At 44.3% G+C, this 25,246-nt stretch overlaps 1 protein-coding gene across 3 annotated transcripts in view; it reads left to right on the top strand.

Annotated features, from left to right (window-relative positions):
• Positions 1-205: 205 nt before the first annotated feature.
• The window catches only part of MAF (MAF bZIP transcription factor), a 344,308-nt gene continuing 319,267 nt past the window's right edge, over positions 206-25,246 (top strand). The window contains exons 1-3 of one of the 3 annotated variants that reach the window (XM_074370376.1): positions 206-2,099; positions 14,217-14,278; positions 16,551-17,995. In XM_074370376.1, coding sequence (XP_074226477.1) covers positions 979-2,099; positions 14,217-14,250 — 1,155 coding nt within the window. In that variant the 5' untranslated portion in view covers positions 206-978 and the 3' untranslated portion in view covers positions 14,251-14,278; positions 16,551-17,995. Of the gene's footprint in view, positions 2,100-14,216; positions 14,279-16,550; positions 17,996-25,246 lie in introns of those variants that run through there. The other 2 variants (XM_074370377.1, XM_074370378.1) reach the window with 2 other exon arrangements.

The following is a 25,246-nucleotide window of genomic DNA, read 5'->3' on the forward strand; positions in this document are numbered from 1 at the left end:
GCTGACAGTCAGCTGATTGGGCCCTGATTGACAGCTCCGAAAAGTTTCCTTGTTTCCATACTATTATGCTAATCGCGGCCTCTCTTGCCTCCTCCCATTGGTCCGGAGTACCAGTCAATTTCCCATTTGGGCCTGACGTCACAAGTGCTATAAAACTCAGCAATTGCTTTAAACTCTTCTTGCTGGATCAGAGGCTTTAAAATCTTTTTTTCATCTTCGAGCTGTAGCTCGGGCTGCTCGTCGGCTCGACCTCCCCCCTTTTGCTCTCCGCCTCGCCTTTCCCCAGGACTTCGCTATTTTGCTTTAAAAAAAAAGGCAAGAAAGAACTCAACTCCCCCCTCCCTTTCCTCCAGCCGGGCTGCACCTCTGTCTTGCACTTTGCACGGAGGGAGGAAGAGCGCGAGGGAGAGAGAGAGGAAAGAAAAAAATAAAAAGAGCCAGGCAGAAGAGGAGGCGAGAAGCATGAAGTGTTAACTCCCCCGTGCCAAGGCCCGGACAGCCGCCCGCCGCGCCTCCAGCCCCGAGCGGCCGCCGCGCGCGCCCCGCCTGCAGCCCGGGCCGACGAGGCGAGCCCTCCTTATGCAAAGCGCTCAGCGGAGCGGCGAGCGGGGGACGCCGCGCACCGGGTCGGGCTCCTCCGGCTTCTCCGCCGCCGCCACCGCAGCCCGCGGAGGACCTTCCCGAGCCTGAAGCCGCCGGCTCGGCGCGCTAGGAGGCGAGCAGGCGAGGAGGGGCCGGGGCGAGCGAGCGAGCACATTGGCGTGAGCAGGGGGGAGGGAGGGCGGGCGCGGGGGGCGCGGGCAGGGCGGGGGTGTGTGTGCGCGCTCGGAGGTTTCGGGCCAGCCACCGCCGCGCGAGCTAGAAGCGCCCCAGCCCGGCAAGCTGGCTCACCCGCTGGCCACCCAGCACAGCCCGCTGGCCCCTCTCCTGCAGCCCATTTGGCGGAGCGGCGGCGGCGGCGGCGGCGGCGGCAGGAGAATGGCATCAGAACTGGCAATGAGCAACTCCGACCTGCCCACCAGTCCCCTGGCCATGGAATATGTTAATGACTTCGATCTGATGAAGTTTGAAGTGAAAAAGGAACCGGTGGAGACCGACCGCATCATCAGCCAGTGCGGCCGTCTCATCGCCGGGGGCTCGCTGTCCTCCACCCCCATGAGCACGCCGTGCAGCTCGGTGCCCCCTTCCCCCAGCTTCTCGGCGCCCAGCCCGGGCTCGGGCAGCGAGCAGAAGGCGCACCTGGAAGACTACTACTGGATGACCGGCTACCCGCAGCAGCTGAACCCCGAGGCGCTGGGCTTCAGCCCCGAGGACGCGGTCGAGGCGCTCATCAGCAACAGCCACCAGCTCCAGGGCGGCTTCGATGGCTACGCGCGCGGAGCGCAGCAGCTGGCCTCGGCGGCCGGGGCCGGCGGCGGCGCCTCCCTGGGCGGCAGCGGCGAGGAGATGGGCCCCGCCGCCGCCGTGGTGTCCGCCGTGATCGCCGCGGCCGCGGCGCAGAGCGGCGCGGGGCCGCACTACCACCACCACCACCACCACCACGCCGCCGGCCACCACCACCACCCGACGGCCGGCGCGCCTGGCGCCGCGGGCAGCGCGTCCGCCTCGGCCGGTGGCGCGGGCGGCGCGGGCGGCGGCGGCCCGGCCAGCGCCGGGGGCGGCGGCGGCGGCGGCGGAGGCGGAGGCGGCGGGGGCGCGGCGGGGGCGGGGGGCGCCCTGCACCCGCACCACGCCGCCGGCGGCCTGCACTTCGACGACCGCTTCTCCGATGAGCAGCTGGTGACCATGTCGGTGCGCGAGCTGAACCGGCAGCTGCGCGGGGTCAGCAAGGAGGAGGTGATCCGGCTGAAGCAGAAGAGGCGGACCCTGAAAAACCGCGGCTATGCCCAGTCCTGCCGCTTCAAGAGGGTGCAGCAGAGGCACGTCCTAGAGTCCGAGAAGAACCAGCTGCTGCAGCAGGTCGACCACCTCAAGCAGGAGATCTCCAGGCTGGTGCGCGAGAGGGACGCGTACAAGGAGAAATACGAGAAGTTGGTGAGCAGCGGCTTCCGAGAAAACGGTTCGAGCAGCGACAACCCGTCCTCTCCCGAGTTTTTCATGTGAGTCTGACACGCGATCCCAGCTAGCCACCTTGATAAGTGCTCCGTGGGGGTCCGACTCGGGTGTGGGCTTGCCAATTCCAGAGCCTTGCTCGCCACCACCTCGCCCCCTCCCATACCGAGCTTGCCCCCCCGTTGCCCCCCGCACGCGCGCACACACACACACACACCCTGCTCCGAGTTGGTGGTGGTGGCGGCGGCTGTTTTTAAGTTGGGGAGGGGCTGGTTGTCTGGCTCATGGATTGCCAATCTGAAATTCTCCATAACTCGCTCGCTTTTTTTAACACACACACCCCCCCACACACACACACACTTGCACAATGTTCAAAGATCTCAGCAGAGTTCCTCACGCTCACCTTTGATGCCTGCATCATTCACATATTTTTTTCTTCTTCAGTTCATGAGCTGGTATTCATTTTCTGTGTGTGTGTTTTATTTTGTTTGGATTTTTTTTAATTTGACTTTTTTGGAGCTTGCTGTGTTGCCTTTTTTTTCCCCCACCCTCCATCCTCACTCCCTCTCCACCCATCTTCTCTGAGATAAAAGAAAAAAAAAAAGCTAAGTTTTTTTTCCTCCTCCTGAGTTCTTCATATGAGATTGAGCTTGCAAAGGAAAAAAAAATGTGAAATGTTATAGACTTGCAGCGCGCTGAGTTCTATCGGGTTTTTTAGCATTGTTATGCTAAAATAGAGAAAAAAAAAAAACCTCATGAACCTGCCACAATCAAGCCTGCATCAACCTTCTGGGTGTGACTTACGAGTTTGGCCTTATGATGCCAAATCTGAGAGTTTAGTCTGCCATTAAAAAACTCATTCTCATCTCATGCATTATTATGCTTGCTACTTTGTCTTAGCAACAATGAACTATAACTGTTTCAAAGACTTTATGGAAAAGAGACATTATATTAATAAAAAAAAAAGCCTGCATGCTGGACATGTATGGTATAATTATTTTTCCTTTTTTTTTTTCCTTTTGGCTTGGAAATGGACATTCGAAGACTTATGGCATGGCTTTCATACTTTTGTTTTATTGCCTCATGACTTTCTTGAGTTGAGAACAAAAAAAGTGCAACCTTAGAGCCTTCTTCCCATGAAAGTTTGCATCTGCTCCAAAACTGCTTTGAGTTACTCAGAACTTCAGCCTCCCATTGTAAATGCACTGAGGGCATTCCTTGTCAAAGATGCCAGAATGGGTTAAAAATTTAACATGGCAAACATTAAAGAACTCTGAATGTTTTCTTTTTAATAAGAATGACACCCCATTTGGGGGACTAAAATTGTGCTGTTGCCGAAAGCAGTCTAAAATTTATTTTTGAAAAAAAATCTGCCCCGTTATTTTTGGTTTGTTTTATTTTTTTTTAATTTTTTTAATTTTTTTTTTTTTGGCGCTTTTGGTCATTGTCAAATGTGGAATGCTATGGGTTTCTAGTATATAATTTAATTCTAGTTTTTATAATCTGTTAGCCCAGTTAAAATGTATGCTACAGATAAAGGAATGTTATAGATAAATTTGAAAGAGTTAGGTCTGTTTAGCTGTAGATTTTTTAAAAGATTGATGCACTAAATTGTTTACTGTTGTGATGTTAAGGGGGGGTAGAGTTTGCAAGGGGACTGTTTAAAAAAAAGTAGCTTATACAGCATGTGCTTGCAACTTAAATATAAGTTGGGTATGTGTAGTCTTTGCTATACCACTGACTGTATTGAAAACCAAAGTATTAAGAGGGGAAACACCCCTGTTTATATCTGTAGGGGTATTTTACATTCAAAATGTATGTTTTTTTTTTTCAAAATTAAAGTATTTGGGACTGAATTGCACTAAGATATAACCTGCAAGCATATAATACAAAAAAAATTTGCAAAACTGTTTAGAACGCTAATAAAATTTATGCAGTTATAAAAATGGCATTACTGCACAGTTTTAAGATAATGCAGATTTTTTTACAGTTGTATTGTGGTGCAGAACTGGATTTTCTGTAACTTAAAAAAAAATCCACAGTTTTAAAGGCAATAATCAGTAAATGTTATTTTCAGGGACTGACATCCTGTCTTTAAAAACAAAATGAAAAGTAAATCTTACCACAATAAATATAAAAAAATCTTGTCAGTTACTTTTCTTTTACATATTTTGCTGTGCAAAATTGTTTTATATCTTGAGTTACTAACTAACCACGCGTGATGTTCCTATGTGCTTTTCTTTCATTTTCAATTCTGGTTATATCAAGAGGAAGAATAATCTACAATAATAAACTGCATTTTTTTTTGATTCTGTACTCAGTTTCTTAGTGTACAGTTTAACTGGGCCCAACACTGCATTAGACGTGTAAAAGGCATCCTTTTCTCCAGAGGAAGGATTAATGGAGGAGTAGGAAGGCCATCATTCAGAGTGAAACAGAGGCTGTTTTGTGAAGCAGGAGGCCAGTCCCTTCTAATAATTAGGAATATTTAAGAGAAATGTCAATTACAACCTCTCCAAATCCTCCGCACCCCTCCCAAAGTTTTCAGTTTTCAAATAAGTTGAGACATCATTGCCCTAGTGAAAACAAACAAAAATCCCAGCCAGGGAAGAGCAAGGCCTTCTCAGCACCGCCCTGCGTTTCTGACCCCTCTGCTCGCCCATCTAGAGAGAAATGAGCCGGGCACCTAAGGCTTTGGCGGAGGGGGCTTGGGCACATATGCATTGGGTGGTAAAGATAAACACTTCTTGCCTTTTGGCTAGAATTGATTATTTTTCCTTCTCCCTTACACGCCATGATTTTCCTGTTAGCAAGGCCTGACAAGATTTCACATCAACGCTTTGGACAAATCAAAGTTGTTTGTTTGTTTGTTTTTTTTAACTTTGAAGGTCATTTGTCTTAAGTAGGAAAAAGAAAAATCCACCTCTCACAGGAGTCCAAGTATGTATCTGGGTTTAAACTGTGTTCTTCAATGCTATTTCCCTCTGAATATTTAGCGGAGAGCTTGTCCTCGTAGACAAGTTGGTGATTTCTGATCACCTTAGCTCCTGAAATATATGCAAAAAATAATGCTTGGTTGGAATAACGGCTGTGCTTTGATTTATTGGCATTTACCCCAACACGGGCTGTGTGTGGGGGCTGACTTAAAAGATCACTTGGAAAGTCTTGAGCTACCTTCAGTAACAGCATTGACCTATTTTAAAATGACACAAATTCGTGCAACTAATGTTACAAATTCACGCAGTTTGCATTCTTAGTCAGCTTCCCTTAGGACGTGAATAGAATGTTAGACAAAGCCAACGCTGTTTTGAAAATACAGCCAAACACGATGACTTTTGTTTTATTTTCTATTCAAAAAAAAAAAAAAGATAATATTGCAACTCTGAACGAAGGCCTGATTTTGAGGAAAACAGGTTGTGCTTGGCGCTGATGAGTTCTGGCCAGGGTATCAGCCTTCCTTCCGTTTTTCACAGACCACGAAGACAGTGGATACCCACTGCATTTTGACCTTGGTCTCTGTGCCAGCTTGGAGAGGGCCCCTGAATCCACACTTCATTTTGCTTTAACAAAAGTTTTCATAGTAAATCTATGTCCATGTGCCTGAAGTTAGCTGCTGTTCTCTGCTTGAGAGATCTTTTTTTTTTTTCCCTTTGGTCTGATCCCAACTAAGAGATTTGCAGTCTACCCCTGAAGAAGCAGAAATGCTCAGCATCCGATGAAAGATTTTAAGCAAACACATTCTCAAAATAAAAGTGACATTCAGAATGGAGTTATTGCAGTTAGCTCATGAGGAATGCCACTTGGGAGAAAAAAACTGTGCTACAACAATGAAGCATTTTGATAGGATCTTACAAGGCAGCTCAATACAATAAGCAGGTTTTGTCCCCAAATATTAGAAAGCCAAGTAGAGAGGTGTTAGCAAAAATAGGGTTTTGGTGGCTGGCTTTAAGAGGTTAACTCCTAATGAAAGGTGTTTTTAGGAACAACCATTACTAAAAACTTTGACAGGTAATGAGAGTGGTGAATATAAATATATATATATATATATATTATATATATATATATATATTTTTTTTTTACAAAGAAATCCTAAATCCTGCCTAAGTGCCCTTATTGCAAATAAGTGTCTAAATTAAAAAAAAAATCATGTAAGGAAATCTAATTTTCTTTTTACACTGCATTTGAGTCTTTGTCTAAATAGTGTTAAAATTCCTTTCATTCCAAATACGGAACTGAGCCCACTCACAAGTTGGAGCCATCAGTGGGATTCACCACATTTGGAAGCCCCAGCAGTGTGTGCTTAATCAGTGCATTCACAGAATGAAATTTATGTGAAATTTATGTAAGAACTGTACATTTAAATTATTATTATTATTATTATTATTATTAATAATAATTATCTACAGTCACGTAAAACACCTTGCCCAGGACTACTGTTGAGTTTCCTTTTTAAAAAATAAATGATTGTGTTTGAGATGCAGGCTATTAAATATATAACTTCCATACAAATTAACTGTACCTCCTGTCTGAGGGTCCTAGGTGCAGACCCATAGTAAAGCAGACTAGTGTGCCAAACCAAAATAAATGTGATTCTTTTCAACCTGTAATATTGCTTTTAAAAATCCACTGAAATTTAAAAAATTTATAGGAAGGAAGGTGTCCCAGAAGGTAACAGCTAGCATTTTTAAAGCATACGTAGGCATGCACCCTCTAAATACTACTTCTTCATGCTTCATTGTTTCTCTGGCAGATAATTTTACTAAGAGGAAAAAAATATTTGACTCCCCCTCCCCAAGCAGATGCCATGGGCAGAAGCCTTAGCAGAGCCAAGCACCCTGGTTTTCTCTTGGGCCCTGGATAGTATTGTATTTATCAGTGATGTCAAACGTGGTCATTTATCAGACAAAGCCGTAAATGAAACCAGTGTTAGTTACGTACCCCTACTCCTCCGTGTGCTTTTTTTTTTCCTTCTCCTCTGCTCTCAGGCATCCACAAAATCACCTCCCATATTTCCTTTTTTTCAAAAACCATGTAATAATTTCTTACAATGTATCTGACACAGTAATAGATTGATATCAACCAGGCAGAGATTGCACTTCCTGATCGCAGTGAGGAAAGGATGTCTAGATGTCGTATCTATCTGCCTCAGTGCCCCAACCGCCTGGGCTCCTTCAAGACAGGCCGTTTAATGAGAAATGCTCTGTTTATTACCGAATGCATGATTCTAACGCCCTGATCTTTTCTGCCTTGTGCCTTTACCCCAGTAGTTTTTATTTAGTAACATCAATTCGAGCTACTTTGGTTCTGAAGTAGGAACTTCCCTGGCCAGACCACCAGGTTTAATGCGAAACTCAGCAAACACTGTGCAAATGGTAGCCACCCTTGCAAACACGGGCCACCGCTGTCTCAGTAGCCAAATTTCCGGCATGTCTGGGGCTAACGTGATTGAAGTGGCCTCGGACACATTCAAAGTTTCCTGAGTTGGGTAGTTGGAAGGTTTTTGTTGTTGTCTTTGTTTTTGGTTTAGGCCAACTTCCGTATTCACACACCCTGGGCTTTATAAAATGTCCTCCCCCATATTCTAGGCCAATCAATATATTTAAAACCTGCTTGCCACACAGGTATCTGTATTTTTTGCCTGTCGGTAGTTAAAGACTAACTGAGACAGGTTGGGAGACTAAGATATGTGAGTGACAACCTTCAGCCAGCTGGTTTCTGTGCCAGTGAAACACACAGCCAAGCTCTGGGGCCTTCCTTCTTACATAAACATTTGCTAAGAGAGGCTAGGAAGCTGGATTCTCCTGCCTTAGACCGATGATCTGCAAGGCTCCCCACTGCGATTTTACTTCATTTGATTAAAAAAAAAAATTGTCCCTTTTCTTTGAAAAGATGTCTTAGTTTTTTTTTTAGGGAAGATCTATCTACCTTAGGGAGGCTCCACTTTTCACCAATTCTGATTATTCCTCAGCATATTGGGTGAATAATTCAGAGTCAGTGCCTTCCTCGTTGTTGAGAGGAAGATAAGAGAAACCTAAAGTTCGTTCTCACTCTTGGCCCAGCCTGAACATTTAAAAGATGTCCCAAGTCCAAGGCTAGGCAGACAGGAGCCATCAGGGAGGTGGTCCAGCACCCAGCCCTCCGAATCCGGATGTGTTTGTTTGTTTTTGCACTTGTTTAAAAACAGAGCAGGAGCTGTCACCCACCTTCTGATAACACAGCTTTTCTCACTTTTGAGATCAGTCTTCAAAAATTGAGACATCAAACAGCCCCAGAAAAGGGGAATTCTCTCCAAGCCTGGCTCCACCCTGACTGGTGAACAAACCCAGCTCTGTGTAGCATTTTTTTTTCCTCTAGCGGGGGTAGGGGACAGGGTGAGAGAATTTCAGTCTCCCAGACTGTCTCATGATTGTCAGAGCATAAAGAAGTATGGTCCTGCAACAATGTGAGAACATCTTTACCCTTTAGAGAGGGACAAAACAACAAACAAAGCAAATCAAATTGCTCGGTGTGAAGGCGTAGGAAAACCCCGGGCTCTCTGTTCCCTGTGCCATCCATGGGAGGTGAGAAATGAGGGAAGCCAGAGAGAACAGTGAGGAAGACGTCAAAGGCGAGAGGCACCCAGGGTCCACGTTTGCCAGGTGCCAACCAGGTTCAGCTGTCTGCTTCTTTCCTATCTGTTCACATGTGTTTCGTTTCTGAAAACGATTTTAGAGATTGAACCCAAATTAAGAGAGCCGGGGATATTGTTCATGCCTTAACTTTGGGGCATTTATAAATATATTGATCTGTAATTTTACAATGGTGACATTTGGGACCATTTGGCACCATTTGGCCATGATATGCCAATATTTCTACGGTCACCGCAAGAGGTTTTACGGCATCGTGGCAGTTTTTATTGTTTAAATTTGAAAGCCCTTTGTGTGTTTTCCGTAAGTTTGCCCCCGTATAACAAGACTGACAGAGAAAGAACACCTCAACAGCACACAGAAATCAGATCTTTATATGACTGTGCATCAGAGTTGGACAGTTTCAAGAAATTCACAAAATACATTTTCCACAGAGAGGCTATGATCGGAATGCATTTTTTTTCTACCCAGATCATAATCATCTGCTAAGCACCTCTTCCCTGTTCAACAAAATACATTTTCTTTTCCTTTCTTTTTGTTAAATAAAAATTTTTTCCTATAATTAGGACTTTGGATTGCAAAATCACATTCCTCCCCTCTCCACAGATTCTTGGATCTTTAGTTACGATTAGAAAGGGGCATTAATTCAAGAAGGGAGGATGAGGGTGGGGGTGTCTGTGGAGGTTTGGGAGGGGAGGGGGGAGGGGAGGAAATAGTTCTGTGTTCACCCCCCACGCCCGCTTGGCCCCTGCCCAGGCCAGGCCTGGGTGTGAGCTGCACACTGGGGATTTGGATTCTGAATTTATTCTAAATATTCTGATCACCAATCTTGAGTGTTTCCAAGCTAAGATTCCAAAGAACGGCTTTTCCTTGTGGTTGGTTCTTTTCGGTTAGGGAATAGGAGAGGCCCTGTAACCTTATAGAACTGGGGAAGGAGGAGGAAAAATCGCTATCCTGAGAGAATCCCCTAAAAGGATGGCTGTGAAGGGAATCCTGGGCTGAAAATCTGGACAGCAGTGCAGCATTCCTTTTGGCAACCAAAATTTGCCCTGGTCCTATGTGCCCTCATCCATTCTGGAAACCTGTAGAAGTGGGTTTCTGGTCTCCTTTGGGGACACGAGGATGGGAGGGGGGTGGTTCCGCAGAAGGACAACAGGCCTGAGGATCCTGGAACAATAGGCAATCCCAAACTAGGCCTGGGAGGGAGGAGAGGAGAGCAGAGCAGGTAGTGGGAGGCATGCTGGGGCTGGGGGAGTATTACTAACAGAGGTCAACCTTGGCTTATGACACCCTGTCAACTCTGGGTCATTCCCAGGGCTCTGACTTCCCACCAGGAAGGCTCTGTTTACAGGTTGATTGACAAGCCGTTGACAGACCCAGAGATCCTCATGATTCTTAAAAACAACAGCAATGTACTTAGCCCCAGGGCTTCAGCCCTTTCCCACCTGGCCCCAGCCCATCCCAGTATGTTCGCCATAATTTTTGGCACCTCTATCCCCCACCCCATGCCTCATCACCCAGGGCCATCAGAGAGACTCAGAAGTCACTGCTCTTGGACCAGAAGGCAGTCACATAAGCTGAGACCTCGGACCCACTAAGTCGCTCCTGCTCCAGTTCCGGTGCGAAGGCAGGAATGCGGAGAAGTGCTGGAAAGTGGCTCTGGAATGTTCAGCGCTGGCTGGAGCTTCTGGTCCAAGGGCCTTGAAGCCAGGAACGGAGAAGATGAAGGCAGGGAGGATGCTGAGGTCGTCCGCTGTCCCGTCTCCTGGTTTTCCCGGGCCCACCCCTTCCGCCTACACTTTCTCTGCGGGGCCCATTCACTTTGGGCATCTCTGCGCCTGCCAGGTGCGCTCCTGGCTACTCGCAGCAAGTGCAGAACAGGAGGCCGGGACCTCGGGGGCGGGTCCAGGTGGTTGCCCGGGGCCACGGGAAGTCCCGGGTGCCCCGGGCCCACGGCTGCGCCTCCGGGAGGCCCGCAAGCTCCGGACGCCGGCCAGGCAGCTCCCCTCCCCTCCGAGATGCCCAAGCCGCTACCGGCAGCCGCTCCCAGCGCGCCCCAGCAGGGAACTCGGATTTGTACTGGAATTTGGTTTAAGTTTTCCAAGAGGACTGCCCTGGCCGTCGTGGAGCTCTCGGAACTTGAAAACTACCTGCTTGGCTGCGCCCCGCCCCAAGTGGGCTCCTGGAGGGAGGGAGCGGGACTCAGCCCTAAAAGGCTGCGCCCCTCACCTTGGGATCCCCACCTCACCCTCAAGCTGCCCCAGGCACCTTCTGGAACTAAGATCGTCAGCTCCAGGTCATTCGATTTTTTTACTCTCTTAATTGTCCAGCCCATTTTCCTGATCTATACACTCCCCCCCCCCGCCCCCTGCACTCTGATTGGAGACTGGGTGAAAGAGGAAAAAAGAGGAAAAGAAGGAACTCCAGAGAGCATGTTTTAAAATCTTTCCAGAAATCTCGATAAGGTTGGGGTTTTTCCTTGATAGAGTTTGATGCTTATTGTAAAGGAAAGCCGCTCAGGCAAACTTTATTAGGATTTCGCCCACAGCTCCAGCGCGAGGGGGTTGCTTGCATTCGCAGATTTAACACAGCTGTAGCCAAATCTCAGGCAGGCAAGAACTGTCTAAAGAGGGCAAACTTTAAAATGACTCATTTCAGAAAGGAGCCCTTCCGTGTGGGGCTTTTTTCTTACAGGGACCCTCAGTTTTTTAGATCCTTGTAGGTGAAGTAGTTAGGCAAGAATCATTGCACCTTCTTAAATAATTCTCCTTTTCCCCTTTTTCTCTTAGGGAAGGATTCATTAATTGCAGATAAATGTGTTGAAAGTAAAACTGTGATCTCAGCATCTAAGGCACTTTTACACCACCAGATTCCACAAAAATCCTTGAATGCATGGGGGGGGGGGGCTTGGTAACCACCCTAAGATTAAATCTGTTAAAAGGTGATATTCACGTCTTTCTGTTTTCAGGTAATGAATCCAACATATTGTTTCATCTGCCATTTATCTATCAGTTTGTTTACTTATTTATTTATTTATTTATGGAACTCTTTAAAGTAACACATTGTAGAGGGGGAAGCTATTAAAAGGTAAATCCGCAGTTTCCACAATATGACGTAAAAATGATCATGCGACAGAGTTCTTCAGCCTGCTCTCCATGTTGGTAGGCGTGAGCGGAACCTAACCAGAATCATCTTCCCATAAAAACGTGGCCAGACTTGGCGTGACTCCGGGCAGCGCGGAGACGCACCCTGACCGTCTACCATGTCCTCGGGTGTACGGTCCATGTTAATTCCCTGCACTGTACCGGTGATGAGACCTTTTAAAATCTTCCTTGGAATGTCGCTGCACATGCCTATGCTATTTAAAAAAATACTATTTAACCGTTAGGTAAATAGATCCCAGTGTTAGAGACTCTGTGCTGGCAGACGCCTGGCTTGGACTACGCCATCATGGTCCAGCTCAAAAATCTCCTCTCCCACTCCTACGTGAGACCCCCTGGCCCCCACCACTCTTCCCCAGTGACCAGTCTGGGTGAAGGTGATGAGAACAGAGAAACAGCAGTGACTTTTGGACTCTATTCAGGTGTGCAAACGGAATCTCTCTCTCCCTCACTTGTGAAAGTAAATGCCTTGATAACAGGATGGGTTCCCCAGGTGGCCAGAGGATGGAGGTCATCTTGAGGAAAATGACACCAGTGATCTAAAAAGGACATCTACTTTATGAGAGTTCAGGCAGGATGCCAAATATCGCATTTAATGAGGCCCGATTCTTTTTCTCCAAAAATAACAGAGACTATCAATGAGATGGTCAGGAAGGCAAAGGGGCGTTTTTGCAAAGTCTCCGTTCAATTATTGCTTTGTAATATTTTTCTAAAATTGAAAAATGCCTCACAAGTATATGATCTCATGTAAATATTCCTTACAGAAGCTCAACATATGTTTGCAGTACCCCAAAGAAATTACAAAAATATTTCCTCCATGATCTCTTAAGCTTTTAAACTCTATTCACTTGCATTTCTAAAAGAATCTGTTGTTTCTAAAGATTAAAAAATGTAAGCTTATACGGGAAGTTTTCTTGTTTTTTTGGAGGTTAGCCATTTGAACTTCAAATGGAGAACAATTGGTATCACGGATAACACTTCCAGGTTTTATAATTTCAGTGTGTTTTTTGTTCCTTCTTTCTTTTTTTGGCAGAGAAATAATGTATTTGGCAAAAGATTAGTGTATATTGTGGCATGAAGAAGAGTAGTTTGTGCCACAAGATTTTAAAAGCATTTCTAACATGAAATGTGGGTGAAAGCACATAGTGTATTTGGGGCAGTTCTGACCAATATGAGTACAGATTTGTTTATCTGAGTGTTTTAATGCATAGTCAGACCACTTAGATAAAGGGCATTGGAAAAAATTAGAGAGTTAAGCTAAGTGAAAATTTAAGAAAGATTCTATGTCAGTCACAGCAGCCGGCGGATCTCAGCAGGTGTATGCATAGAATATTTGTTCACACCAACTGTAAAGTAATTTAAATAAAAGTGTCGCGTATCAAAGAAAAATAACTGAATCTTCATGTTGGGAAAAAAATTAGATTGACTTGCTAGTTTATCACAATTATTGTACACAGATTTGCTGTAACCATGTTGAATTTTTTAAATTAGATTTTAAATATATTTTGACAGTCTGAACTTGTATCGTGTGGCTAACTATAGGGAGAGATGACAGGTTTGCTTTGTTATTAAACTGCTGTCTGGAAAATATTGGACTCGGTACAGTAAATGATAATTATTTTGCCACTTACATTAGTACAGCTAATAGCAATAAGGGTTTTTTGAACCATAGAAAGCTAACTACTTTGAATTACTGTGCTTTGTTATTCACTGTGAAGCAAAAAGACTTTTTTTTTTTTAAAGCAACCTCATTTTCATATTACCGTTCTAAGCATTCACTGCTACTAATTTAAACAGAAAAGAAGTTAATAAATAAAAGGGCGGTACCCAAATGGTTCTATTTGTTAAGAGAACATTTGCAATTAAGGTCAGCAGCGGCAGCAGAAGAGCCCAGGGCAGTGGAGGAGGAGGGGGGAAGATGGAAGAGAAATGTGCCCTAGGAAAGAGCTGGGGAAATCTGGACCAGTTTGGTTCTCTGAGGGATGCGCAGTTTGTGAACCCTTGAGTCACCCATCAGAGGCCATTCATGTACTCCTGCCCGTGACCCCGGGATCACTTGGTCTTCCGAACTGAGGGCAGCTTCAAAGCTGATCCAGGCTGCTGGGCCAGTGGGTATCTCTATCTCAGCTTCCTGGGGGCTGCAGCAATAGTGGAAAAAGGTGACCCAGCCTCCCATGCCGTTCTCTTCCATGTGAACCCTTCCTCGGGCAGGGCGGAGGCCAGGATGCCAAAGCAAGTAGAACTGAATCCCTATTCTTTTGGTCTCATTCTGCCCTTTTCATAGCTAGGTAGGCTGCCTTTAGCATACTGTCCTTAGAAAACCCCCTTCATGGTTATTAACAAGCCTTTGTTTATTTTAATATATTTACTAAATCAGGTACCCAAGGGAATCCTCTACATCAGTGATGTGAACAAATCCTGTTGCCTGAAGTCAAAGAGGTACATCTTGATTTCTGATCTGCATGTGCTTGTTTTAGTGCATTTTCCATGAGGGAGAAAGCAAGCAAGCAAGGAATGCTGCTCATTCTTGAGGTGTGAAAATCTCCTGCGTTAGTTTTTGTATGTGGGTTTCCCGTGTGCATAAATGGTGATTCTAGGGGCTGCAGAGAAGGGTGCAGTGTATGGGAGACCAGCATGCATGCAATTCTGTACTGATTTCATTCCATAGGTGTGGTGGATAGAGTACTAATCCTGTTTGAGTAGATCTCAGATCTTCAGCCTCAACCAGCGTGAGTCTGTTGCCACACAAAGAGCTAGCTAGTCTTTCTTCTTGAATGTCAGTTTGGGTGAATCTGTACAACCAGCATCCACAGTCCTTGGCCAGCTTTACTTGGACGTCAGAGACACATTCCAAATTCACAGAATCTTATAATTCACTCTGTATTCACATTTGGAGGATCTAATGCAATTTCAAAGCACATTATGTCCCCTCTTCTGTGTCCAAATGTGACTTCGAAGCCACTCCCCATTTCAAAAATAGGCAGAAGGTGGGTAGGAGGCAGAAATCTGATTTTTACCTACTTCAAAAAAAAATGAAATTAAGCTATTTAAATGGGTTTTCAATTGCAAGCATCTCAGTGTGAATTTAATTATGATTCCTTTTTGTTTAGAGAGCTAGACCAACACTCTTACACCAACAATTATTTAGTGTCATCGTTTTATGTATTCGTGTTACCTCATATTGGCTAATGGAATGAAGCTTGATTTTTTTTTTTTTGTATTAAATTTGCTTGCTGAGAAATTTGCATGAAATACAGCTTTTGGTTTCTAGACAAACTAAGGAGGGGGGCAAATTGCTACTTTTTGCAGAGGAGACTCTTTAAAATCCACTGAATTGAGGGTCTTGGAAAACAGAACCTTATTTTCCCGCACTGTTCAAAAATGGTATCTGATTACTTACTTTCACACGCTGTGATTAGGGGAGTCTTTGAATAACTGGACTGTGAATATTTAACATGATTTCTTTCCTAGCCTTAGACAAAATTAACATTTTCTATAATAGTTCTCTTACATAGACTTTAACTTAGTGTGCGCCTTTGGGATTAATTTGTGTGTCCTCGTGTGTGCATGCAGGAGCAACACTTTATTCCTTACTTTTTTATTCCTTTCTTTTATCCCTGACTTTATAATTGCAGTTGGAAAGCCTTCTATTAAATATGATGATTTGGGCCCACTGGCAGATTTTGTTACACTGAAACCATCCATTTCGAGCAAAGAGTTAATGAACTTTTTAAGGCAAGGTTCACACGGGTCTTGACCCCCCTGGTAATATTTCATATGAGGTTACTGGTGGGAGAGAAATCAAATTTCAGCTGCAAACATGATTGACAGGTGAGAGCAAGGAAGAGAAAGGCATTTGGCCAGATGGGGAATTTGGGAAGGAGGACAATTCCTCAAAGTTACTCTGTGATATTAGATATTATAAGCTGAGATATGAAAAGTTCAATACTTGATCCCTTTGGGAGAGTTACTTAGTTTATTTTCAGAAAGTCACTTTGGTTAAGAGATTTCAATCCTGGAAGCCAAAGACGGGGACCCACTACCTTTCTGCTCTCTTGCTAATTTCAACTACATACAATTACAACTTTGTGGCTTATTTCTGGCAATTTTCTAGGCTAGGGTGTGAAAATGAAATCACAAGCCATTTGGGGAGGCATTTAATTACCTTTTATTTATTCTCAGAAACGCAGTCTGGATTACACTGCGGTTCTTGGGCACATCAGAACAGTCATCCTAAGTGTGATCACAAAAAGATTAAATTCTCTATTTCTGTTACGTCCCCTGATCCCGACTAACACTTTCCAACAGCGCATGTTACAGCTTACAATATGCAAGTCTTCCCAAGTGCGTGCTTTACTGAGGTTGTGCCTTCTAACCTGACAATCCACAGAGCCAACGACCCCACACTGCTATCTGATGCAGATTTCTCCGTGGTAGCATCCCTGGGGAAGGCGTGATATTAGCATCATCCCTGTGGAAACAAGTGATGATGTGGCTTGACCCTAAGGCGGAGGGGCGGTTTTGGAATTCACCTTAGAGGCTATCTATTAGGGTGAATTGTCAAAAGGAGGCAACACAACAGCCCATGGTTTGCACCAAAGGTGAACGTAGGCCTTTGAGACGTGCTCTTTCATCCCGTGTGCTGAAACGCTCATTTCAGAAGGTGGCGGTGGACCTTAGCCTGCTGATACGTGTGCTCTGCCCGTTACAGATGTTCCTGATATTGGCTAAGACCCATCCGGATGCAACCAAGCCTTACAGAGCTGCCTCGGGGCAGGGCAGGTGGGATCCGTACATAGGGGGAGGCCTGTTTGTAGCTCTCCTGTCACCTAGGGGAGCTTTCCTGATGGAACTTATATAAACAGCACTTCTCTGGTTCTAAGTCCCCGTCAGTGGTTTTTTTTTTTTTTTTTTTTTTTTTTTCCTTTTACCCCTAGTCTTAAATTAGCTGAGTGGACATGTTTTATTCTGACTGTATCTATGCTGACGTGAATTCAAACAAATGAAAGAAAGGCTTTACTATGTTATGAACTGAAATAGAAACAGAAAACACGGTAAAAGGACTCAGAAATCTTGTTAATATTTTGTATAACTTGTCGTCCCACGTTGCCCGTAATCATCCAGAAATAAAATGCAAGCATGGTTTCCCGATGCCCAGTGTCAACGTGGGTGCCTTAGTACAGCTGTTTCATCCAAACACAGAATTAAAGATGTCGTGGCTGTGCTTCCCTTGCAGAGATCATCAAAATATTTGAACAGAAGTGGTGAATCAGGTGTTCTCATGCAAAGGACATGTGAAAACATAGACTGTAAGTTTGAATTTCTTGGTGCCTCCATTCGAGAACAGTGGCTGGTCTTGTCTCTGTCTTCACTGCAGACCCCTCAAGGCTTCTAAATACTCAGTTTTTAGAGTAACTGCCCCATCCTGGAAGACAGCAAGGAGTAGAATGCTGTCTGGCATGCAGATTTGGAGAGCGGACCAATCCATCACAAGTTCCATGAGTATGTCTTAACCAAATTACATCACTGTATGTGTTGGCGCTGAGAAAATAAGGGAAAATAATTCTGCTTAAAGTGTTTTATTACTGGGACTTACCTAATTGTTGTTGTTGTGTGTTTATTTAGAGTCTGCTCCCACCCAACCAAACCCCCTTTCCATACAAGGCTGCCTACTGTTTCCTTTCCTTGGGCACTGGTCCACTACTGAGCGGATTTCATCAATTAATTATAGCAGAGCAGGTACTGGGCAACTGGTTGAATGGTGCCATATGAAATCACATTATATTTTCAGTTAACTTTAGGACGCTCTTGAAGGGGCTGCCTTACAGAAAGAGACGTTATGCATTTGGGGGAAAAAAAGGAGGAAGGAATTTTTGTACAAGTACAGCACTCGTTACTTAAAACAAAATGATGCTTCTGTAAAGAGCTTTCGTTCTAAAAGCACACACTCAGGCACCTGCCAAAAACTCAGATTTACTGCTGCCGTTCACAGATGCCAATGTTGAAACTCCCTTCGTCTGCCGCATGCTGTCTTTGATTTCCTCGATCCAAATATTACTGTAAAGTTGTTGTTTCACGTCTGCATTTTTTCTTCTTTTTTTTTGCTTTTCCTGGCACCTAATGAAATTATCAGCAATAAATGAGCTACGCAGAAGGGTTGGTTGGTTTTGCCTTTTTTTTTTTTTTTTTTTTTTTGTGTCTCCTTTTTTGCAGTATTTGGAAAATGCTGGGATGAGGGTAAGCCAGTGAGAAAATTCTGAGTGCCTCTCTTTCCAGAGTCTACAGGAAATATAATAAAGATATTAGCATTTATAAAATTTCGGATGGGAACTAATGCCAAACTGGAGGTGGGGGAGAGGAAGTTTCAGGCTTTGTGAGTGGGAAAATCTAACCAGCTGTGGGAATTACAGGTGTCACTGGAGACAACACCGCAGTGACCTCCAGTTGAAGCTGCTGGAAGATATTAACACCTAATTAGCAGGACAGGGGCGCATCCTACACCTTCATCACTGGTGAGGTGAGAATAAGAAAAAAAAAGCGAGGAAGGGAGTTTGTTTTCCCCGGTCCCTCAGCAAGCATCTAATAACGTGTTATCCACATGCAGCAAGTGACAATTTCTTTTTAGTCATTTCAATCCATTGAAAAGCACAGTAAGTTCACTTGCTAGCAGGTAGGCAGTGGAGGTGAGACTTGAACTGATCTGAAATTGACCCTGAGGTCATGCCTCCTTTAAACTGGGTTCTACAGAAAAAGTTTCTTTTCTTCTTCCCTGGCTCCTGCCAGCAGCCAAGCTGAGTCTTGAGTCCGGGGGTTTGCAATTGTTTAAAGAGATTCTGACACCAAGGTTGAACCCCTCACCCCAGCTTTAATCAGAATGGAAACCTTTTATTACCAATGGTAGTTAATTAAAAGGCTTGAGTCTATACTGTGATGGTGTGCCTCTGGGTTGTTTATATTTTAAAATGAGATTCATTCCTAGTGTACAGGCAAAGGAGGGTGGGGAGCTGACGTGGGGTCTCTTACTAGCTGAACATTTTGAATAGGAAAATAGAATTTTCTGTTTCATTTTAAAATTTCTCTTACTTCACTCCTCTCTCTCTTCCTAATGGAGCCATTAAAATCCTCTCAAATCCTTTCAAAAAATCTTAGGGTGTAGCACACGATACGTCTGACAGTGTTGGTTTTCCCGCACTGCTTTTCAGAAGGCCAGGTGAGGGTGACCAAGAGAGATCAGAAATTTCTTCCCTTTATTTGACCTTTTTGACCCGTGTTGGGTCTCATTCTTTGCTCCTTCTTGCAGTTCTATCCTGATGCTCAATGACTGTTTTGTTTGTGACTCAGTGGCCCCCGACTTTTTATTTTTTATTTTTTCTCCTTCTCTTCTTTTAAAGCCCGGAAGCAGCTTCTCACCATTGCAGAGTAGAAGCAATAGTGTCTGTGCTTTAATAGGTGTGCTTACAGAGCTGAGCCTGGGTTCCCCCTTTCAGAGAAGGAGCCAGCAGTTTGGGACGAGATCAGGATTTCTGTAAACCTCGGGGCTGCTTTGCGGCCCAGGGTTGAGGGCTCCCAGCTGCCCTCCTCTCAGCAGCTGCTGGAAAGTCACCACACGTGCGAGGCCCCTTGGCATCACGTAATTTCCCTGGACACACGGACTTCCCACCTGCTCTGTGTTCTGCTAATCCCCTGGAGCCTTGCAAACCAGAACTTGCATAACTGCTGCTCTCAAACTCTCCCTCGGCTTAGTTGTTGGTGGTAAAATTGTTAGTAAAGATGGGATGCTAAACACTCTAGCCTCCAAGAGGAACCTGGTTAATTTCAACGTTACCTCTGTTGGCTTTGATCTTCGCTTACTTTGTAGCATCCTGACAGCGCTTGGCTGAAACGCCAAAAGGTCAGTGTAACAAAATAGCACCTGACTGGAGCAGTAAACCCTCCCTATACATTTGTGAGCAGATAATATGCCCAGTTCCCAAACAGCTGGTAGGACTTCAATTGGAGAGTTTGAACCCTATAATCCGGATCCTGCCCGAAAGCGGAGGTTTCTTTCACTTGTCCAGCCAGAGCTTGGAGATTTCACAGCAGTGCGGTGGCAGTCGCTCGGCTCCAGAGAGGGAAAAAAAAAACACAGTAAGAAAGAATTTGGTTTTATTTTTTTCCCCCTCCTATTTTATTTGAGCTGGCTGATGTTAGTAATGAAAATCTTTCTGTTCCTGTTGCTGGGAAATTTGTAACTTTTAAGGTATTGTTGGGACGTGGTGGCGGGAGTTGGTGGGGAGGGGGCAGGGGAATGCAGATCCAGCAAGATGTTTCTGTCTGACTTTCCTCAACGTTTTATAGCGTCCTTCAGATTCCTCATCCTCTCCAGTGTCATTTTCTTCTACAGTAAAAAAGCCCCCTTCCCACATTTGCCACAGTTAACCGGTCAGACTTTCACTTAAGGGAAGATGAGATCTGAGTGGGTGATTGCATTGTAAATTCATCAGGTGTTACTTGCCGAGCTATGGAGGATGTAGTTATTCCGAGAATGCATCTTTTACTATTTCTTTAACATTTAATTGGGATCAGGCCACTGCCTAGTTTTGTCTCAAGGGTTTCCTTTTTCCATCCTTTTACTTTCTTTCTTCTTTTTTTTTCTTGCTCTTGCATGTTGCAGTAAAGTGACCTGTAATTTATAATCAAAGTTTGGTTTTGTTGAACTAAACTGTAAAATCTGACTTTGGGGTTTTGCTCATAAAATAAATATTTGAAAAAATAGAGCATTGAGGCTTGTGCAGTAGAGGCAATGTCAGTACATATGTATCTCTATATATGAATGTCTACGTATATATATGTTTTCCAGAGACTTGTAAGCCAGCCCTGAAAAAGCATGTGGCAAAACGGTGACCATCTATAAACATCCAAGTATAAGGACACCCTGATAAGAATATAAGCACATTTTTAAAATGAATTTCTGATTTGTTTTTTAAACTCCATTCGTCTCTCATATTAACTTATTTTTTTCAGTTATATTATTTTTGCACGAAAGACTCAGCGTATACATGCTAGAATTCTGTCTGTAAGCTGTAGTGGTCCTTAGCTAGACTTTTTTTTTTTCCCTTTCCTTCTAACAAGGAAGCTCATTTAGAAAGAAATGTTTATGTGAAGTGCTTGTCAGTTGGCATTTTTACTGGGTTGCTAACCCAAAGGTAAAATATAAAGCCATGTCTTTTCCTCACTGGCTTGTTGTTACAAGAAGGGTCCCTCCCTTGTTAGCTTGATAAATAATTTTACTAGAGGGACTCTGCTGTATTTTTATGCTTGCTGTCTATTTTCTGCTTGCTGCAAATAAATTTCTGTACTCAGAGGGCACTAAAACTCCAAACACACGGTATTTCCCCATTTTGCTGCTGGTCGCCTGAAATATTTATTCCATCTCATGTTTCTAATTATTTTTTTAAAGGAAAAAAGTAATTTGTGATTAATATCAAACAAGAATTAGTCATTTATTTCTCAGGACCATTGTGTTTGAACCTGGAAATAGTGCTTTTTGAAAGGTTTTGCGCGTCCAACACTGTTTCATATTTGTCAAATTGAAGACAAGAGTTACTTTATTTGGGGGAGTCCTGAAGTCTTCTCATTACATTTCCTGTCTGTCTTTCCAACTCTAAATATTAAGCTGTTAATATGAGAAATGAAGAGGGCTCTAGAATTCTATCTAGAAACAAAGCACTACACAGTAAAATCTTTACATGTGAAAAATGATACATCGTGTGAAGTAGAGATGAAATTGATCATAGGTGTCAGTATGACCATCCGCATCCACCTGAGTCCCAGGCCTTGAGACCTGGGATTCGTTACTCCTGGGGAGAGACTGGTATGGATCAGTCACTGGGGCAAAACGGGACGCTCCCTGCTACAAATCTAAACACACCCTAAAACATCCCAATAAAGGAAAACAATAAAATCAATAAATGCATTCTATAAATTACAAATGCAGTGAACACCACCCGTAATCGGGGACAATAACGTGTTTAACGAAGGAGTGACATTTAATGCCTGTTGGCAAAACAAGGGATCATTTTCAGCCAGTGCCAGATGATCACAGCCATTGAAGTATGATTTTTTTTTTCAAAGCAGATCTGCTTGTTATTTGCTCATTAGCGGTGGGGGGGGGGTCTCATTTTATGAAATTGGAAAATTATTTTTACAAAGGTACCAGAGACATACATTTGAAACCAGAATGCCAGCCCATGTTACCAGGATATCGGGGAGAGGTTATCTGGAGGTCAGTGTCTGCAAAGATAGCAGAACAAAAAGGAACATGTGGAAGAAGGGGCCTGTATGTGAGTTCTCAGATACACATGGAGATCCAAAGGTCAAGATTTCACACATTAATTTTCTTGGGCTGGAACCATAATACTTAGTCAGGACATTTCCCCTGCATGCAGACATACTGTGTATCTTATCAAATGTGTGCAGAGTTGGTTTTCACCTCCCTTGTCTCGGGGGTTTCAGAGGTGAGCTGGACTTCAAGTTGAAGAGTTGTTCCCCTCCCCGCCCCGCAGCCACAGAGACTAGGAGAATCAGCCTACGTAAAGGGGAGTTGTTATTCACCACTTCTTTTGGTCACTTGGGGGTGGTGCCCATTTGTCAGGAGTGAGAGAAAGCTTCCACGGAGTTGAAGACCACGATGTTCCACCTAGCCCTAGCCCTTGGAGGCCATCCAGCGTCTCACAGGAGATGATGATAACAGCTGCCTTTGACCGAGCATCTCCTGGGAGCCAGGACCTGTGCCGTCTTTGATGCTCACACCAACTAGGGGGCAGATATTTTAATCCCCTTTACAGAGATGAGGAAACTCAGGTTCAAAGCAATAAAGTTGTGATTTGACCCTACACCACAGTCAGGCAGATGTTTCTAGATGCACACCATGCCACCCTATCCCCCTGCCCCCCCATCCCAGCTAAACAGCTCAGTGTTTAACCTCAGCACGTGTCGAGTGAGATCAGTTACCCTCTCCTTCCTCCTTGGTCCTCTTTTTCTGAGTGGGGCTGAGTGATGCCTAGAAGAAGGTACATTATCATCTGAGTAGGATCTAGAAGACCCAGGGCTACTACTTCCCATGATCTTGACCCCAAGGACCCATCTGGCTCTAAACACAAATGATTCTGTGGTTTTCCTTTGGCAGGTAAAGGAGCAGCCCTTCCCTACTCCAAGATAAAGATTGTCATTTCAAGAGCATTTAAAAAATAATAGATGGTACATTTCCTTAATACCCTGTAATGTGTAAAGTGTCAGGTGCACAACTGACACTCAGGAAATTGCTGGATAGTGAAGATAAATCAGCGTTAAATCACTCCATTGAAAGCCCCATTTAATAAAAAGTTGTCAGCAAAATCTCTAGTAACATGAAAAAGAATACAGAGTTTCTGCATCTGTAAAATAGGGATAGTCCCTGAAAGGCTTTTGCAAAGGATTAAATACAATAATGCATGGAGAGCACCTGGTACAGAGTAATTACCCCGGCAAGCTTGGCCCTGACCAGTATTATATGGACTAAAGCTTTGACCTTGACACTGTGCAAGCCTTCATTTATTTTAAAATAACTTTGTGATTATGATATAGGACATCTTCCCTCTGCTTCTTTAAAAATTAAATTTATAGGGTTTTTTTGGGGGGGGGGTAATTAGGTTTATTTTTTGTTGTTTATTTTTAATGAAAGTACTGGGAATTGAACCCAGGATCTTGTGCCTGCTTAGCACACACTCTACCTCTGAGCTATACCCTCCTACCCTTTTCCCTCTGCTTTAAAATAAGGGCTGGAGAAAGGAGAAGAATTTAGAACAGTAGTTTATTATCCGTCCTCCCATGAAAAAATACCACCACCCGGAAACATTTTTTTAAAAAGATGTGCTTAGGAAGTTCTGTGGTCAAATAATTTAGGGGAATTATGGATTAGACTAAGTGAAATGTTTAATTTCACTCTTGTCCACCTCAGAGCCTTTGTACGCTAATGTATATTGTGACCCTCCGTGGGGAAGGACCAACACGATGGCATCCAGTATCCTCACATTTATTTGAACGTGGAACCTGTTTTCTCATCAAACATCTTGTGGAAATAACAGTAGGGCAGCTTTGAAAAATGGTTGGCTAACTAAAGAAGTCCTGACTTAGTTCTTTTATTTAGTACCAGAGGACCCCTTTACTCTCTTCCTCCTATGAAGCCCACATTCTGAAAGATTCATCTGTGATTCTGTGTGTTTGTTTTGTTAATCAGAGCCCTCTATAAAAGCTCTAAGGCTTTTGATCAGCAAGAGAAGTGGTGTAATTCCAATGATGTATATTCAATAAAAAGCAAAGAAAACCTCATCATGGGGATCATCCTATAGGTCTTTATAAGAGCAGGAATGGCTCATGGGTGCCATTACTGCCTTCATGGACTCCTATGGTCTTTTAGGATGCCAGTTCGGGGTCCTCTGCTCAGATAGAAAACCTAGGATCACCCTCAAATTCGACCTGGCTATTTGTGATTGGATGAGCCTCTTAAGGGAATCTGAGGTCCTTGAAGGAGCATGTTCATTGCTTAGAATCTTGGACGTAAAAACTCTGCCTTCAGGTTGCTGTTCCTTTATTGTAAGGATACAGGTGTATATTAAGGGCGTGAAATAAAGAGGAAGGTGGGCGGAGTTGGGGCCAGAAGTTCATTTTCTCTGTCAATCTTTCCTCCCTTTTCTCTTTTTGCACATTGGTTTCATTCTCCCTATAGAAAGCAGGCAAGACTTCTTACTTAGGAGGACCCCTGATTCCTGCTTTCACCCCTGGGTCCCACCCTAAACATCCCCAGCAGACGTTAGTTAGAAACTCTGCTGTCCTGTTCTCAGAAGAGATAGCTGATTGGTCCCCCTTGGTCAGGTATCTACCATTTGTCCAATCGGCACTGGCTAGGGGCGGGTCCTTAGGGCCGTCTACCTGCCTAATCAGATTTTCTGAGAATACAGTTCTGCAGGGATTGGGAGATGGGCACTTGCCAATGTAGGGGAGGGAAACCAGTACCCGAGAGCCACGTACACCTTTTTAGGAGATAGGAATGAGTAGAATTAGGGCATGAATGGGTCTCTGAACCTAGGGACTGGATTTTCAACCTTGGATACACCGATGGGGCTTTAAAAAATGTTGATGCTCTGCCCCAGACCAATTAAACCAGAACCTCCAGGGGCTGGTGGGGCTCAGGCATCCATATTTTAAAAAAAAAAAAAAATTCCAGTTGTCCTACTGCACAACCAGGATTGAGAACTCCTGAGTTATCTGCAGAAATCCAGAAAGTGAAGAAGCCACTGATGAGTTTCCCATATTTTATTATGTCTTACAACTCAGCGGTTTTCAGGTCCCGTTTAAAATTAAAGGGGATGAACAATTGCTCTGTGTTTT

The sequence above is a fragment of the Camelus bactrianus genome, chromosome 9, assembly GCF_048773025.1.
Source record: "Camelus bactrianus isolate YW-2024 breed Bactrian camel chromosome 9, ASM4877302v1, whole genome shotgun sequence".
Lineage (NCBI taxonomy): Eukaryota > Metazoa > Chordata > Mammalia > Artiodactyla > Camelidae > Camelus > Camelus bactrianus.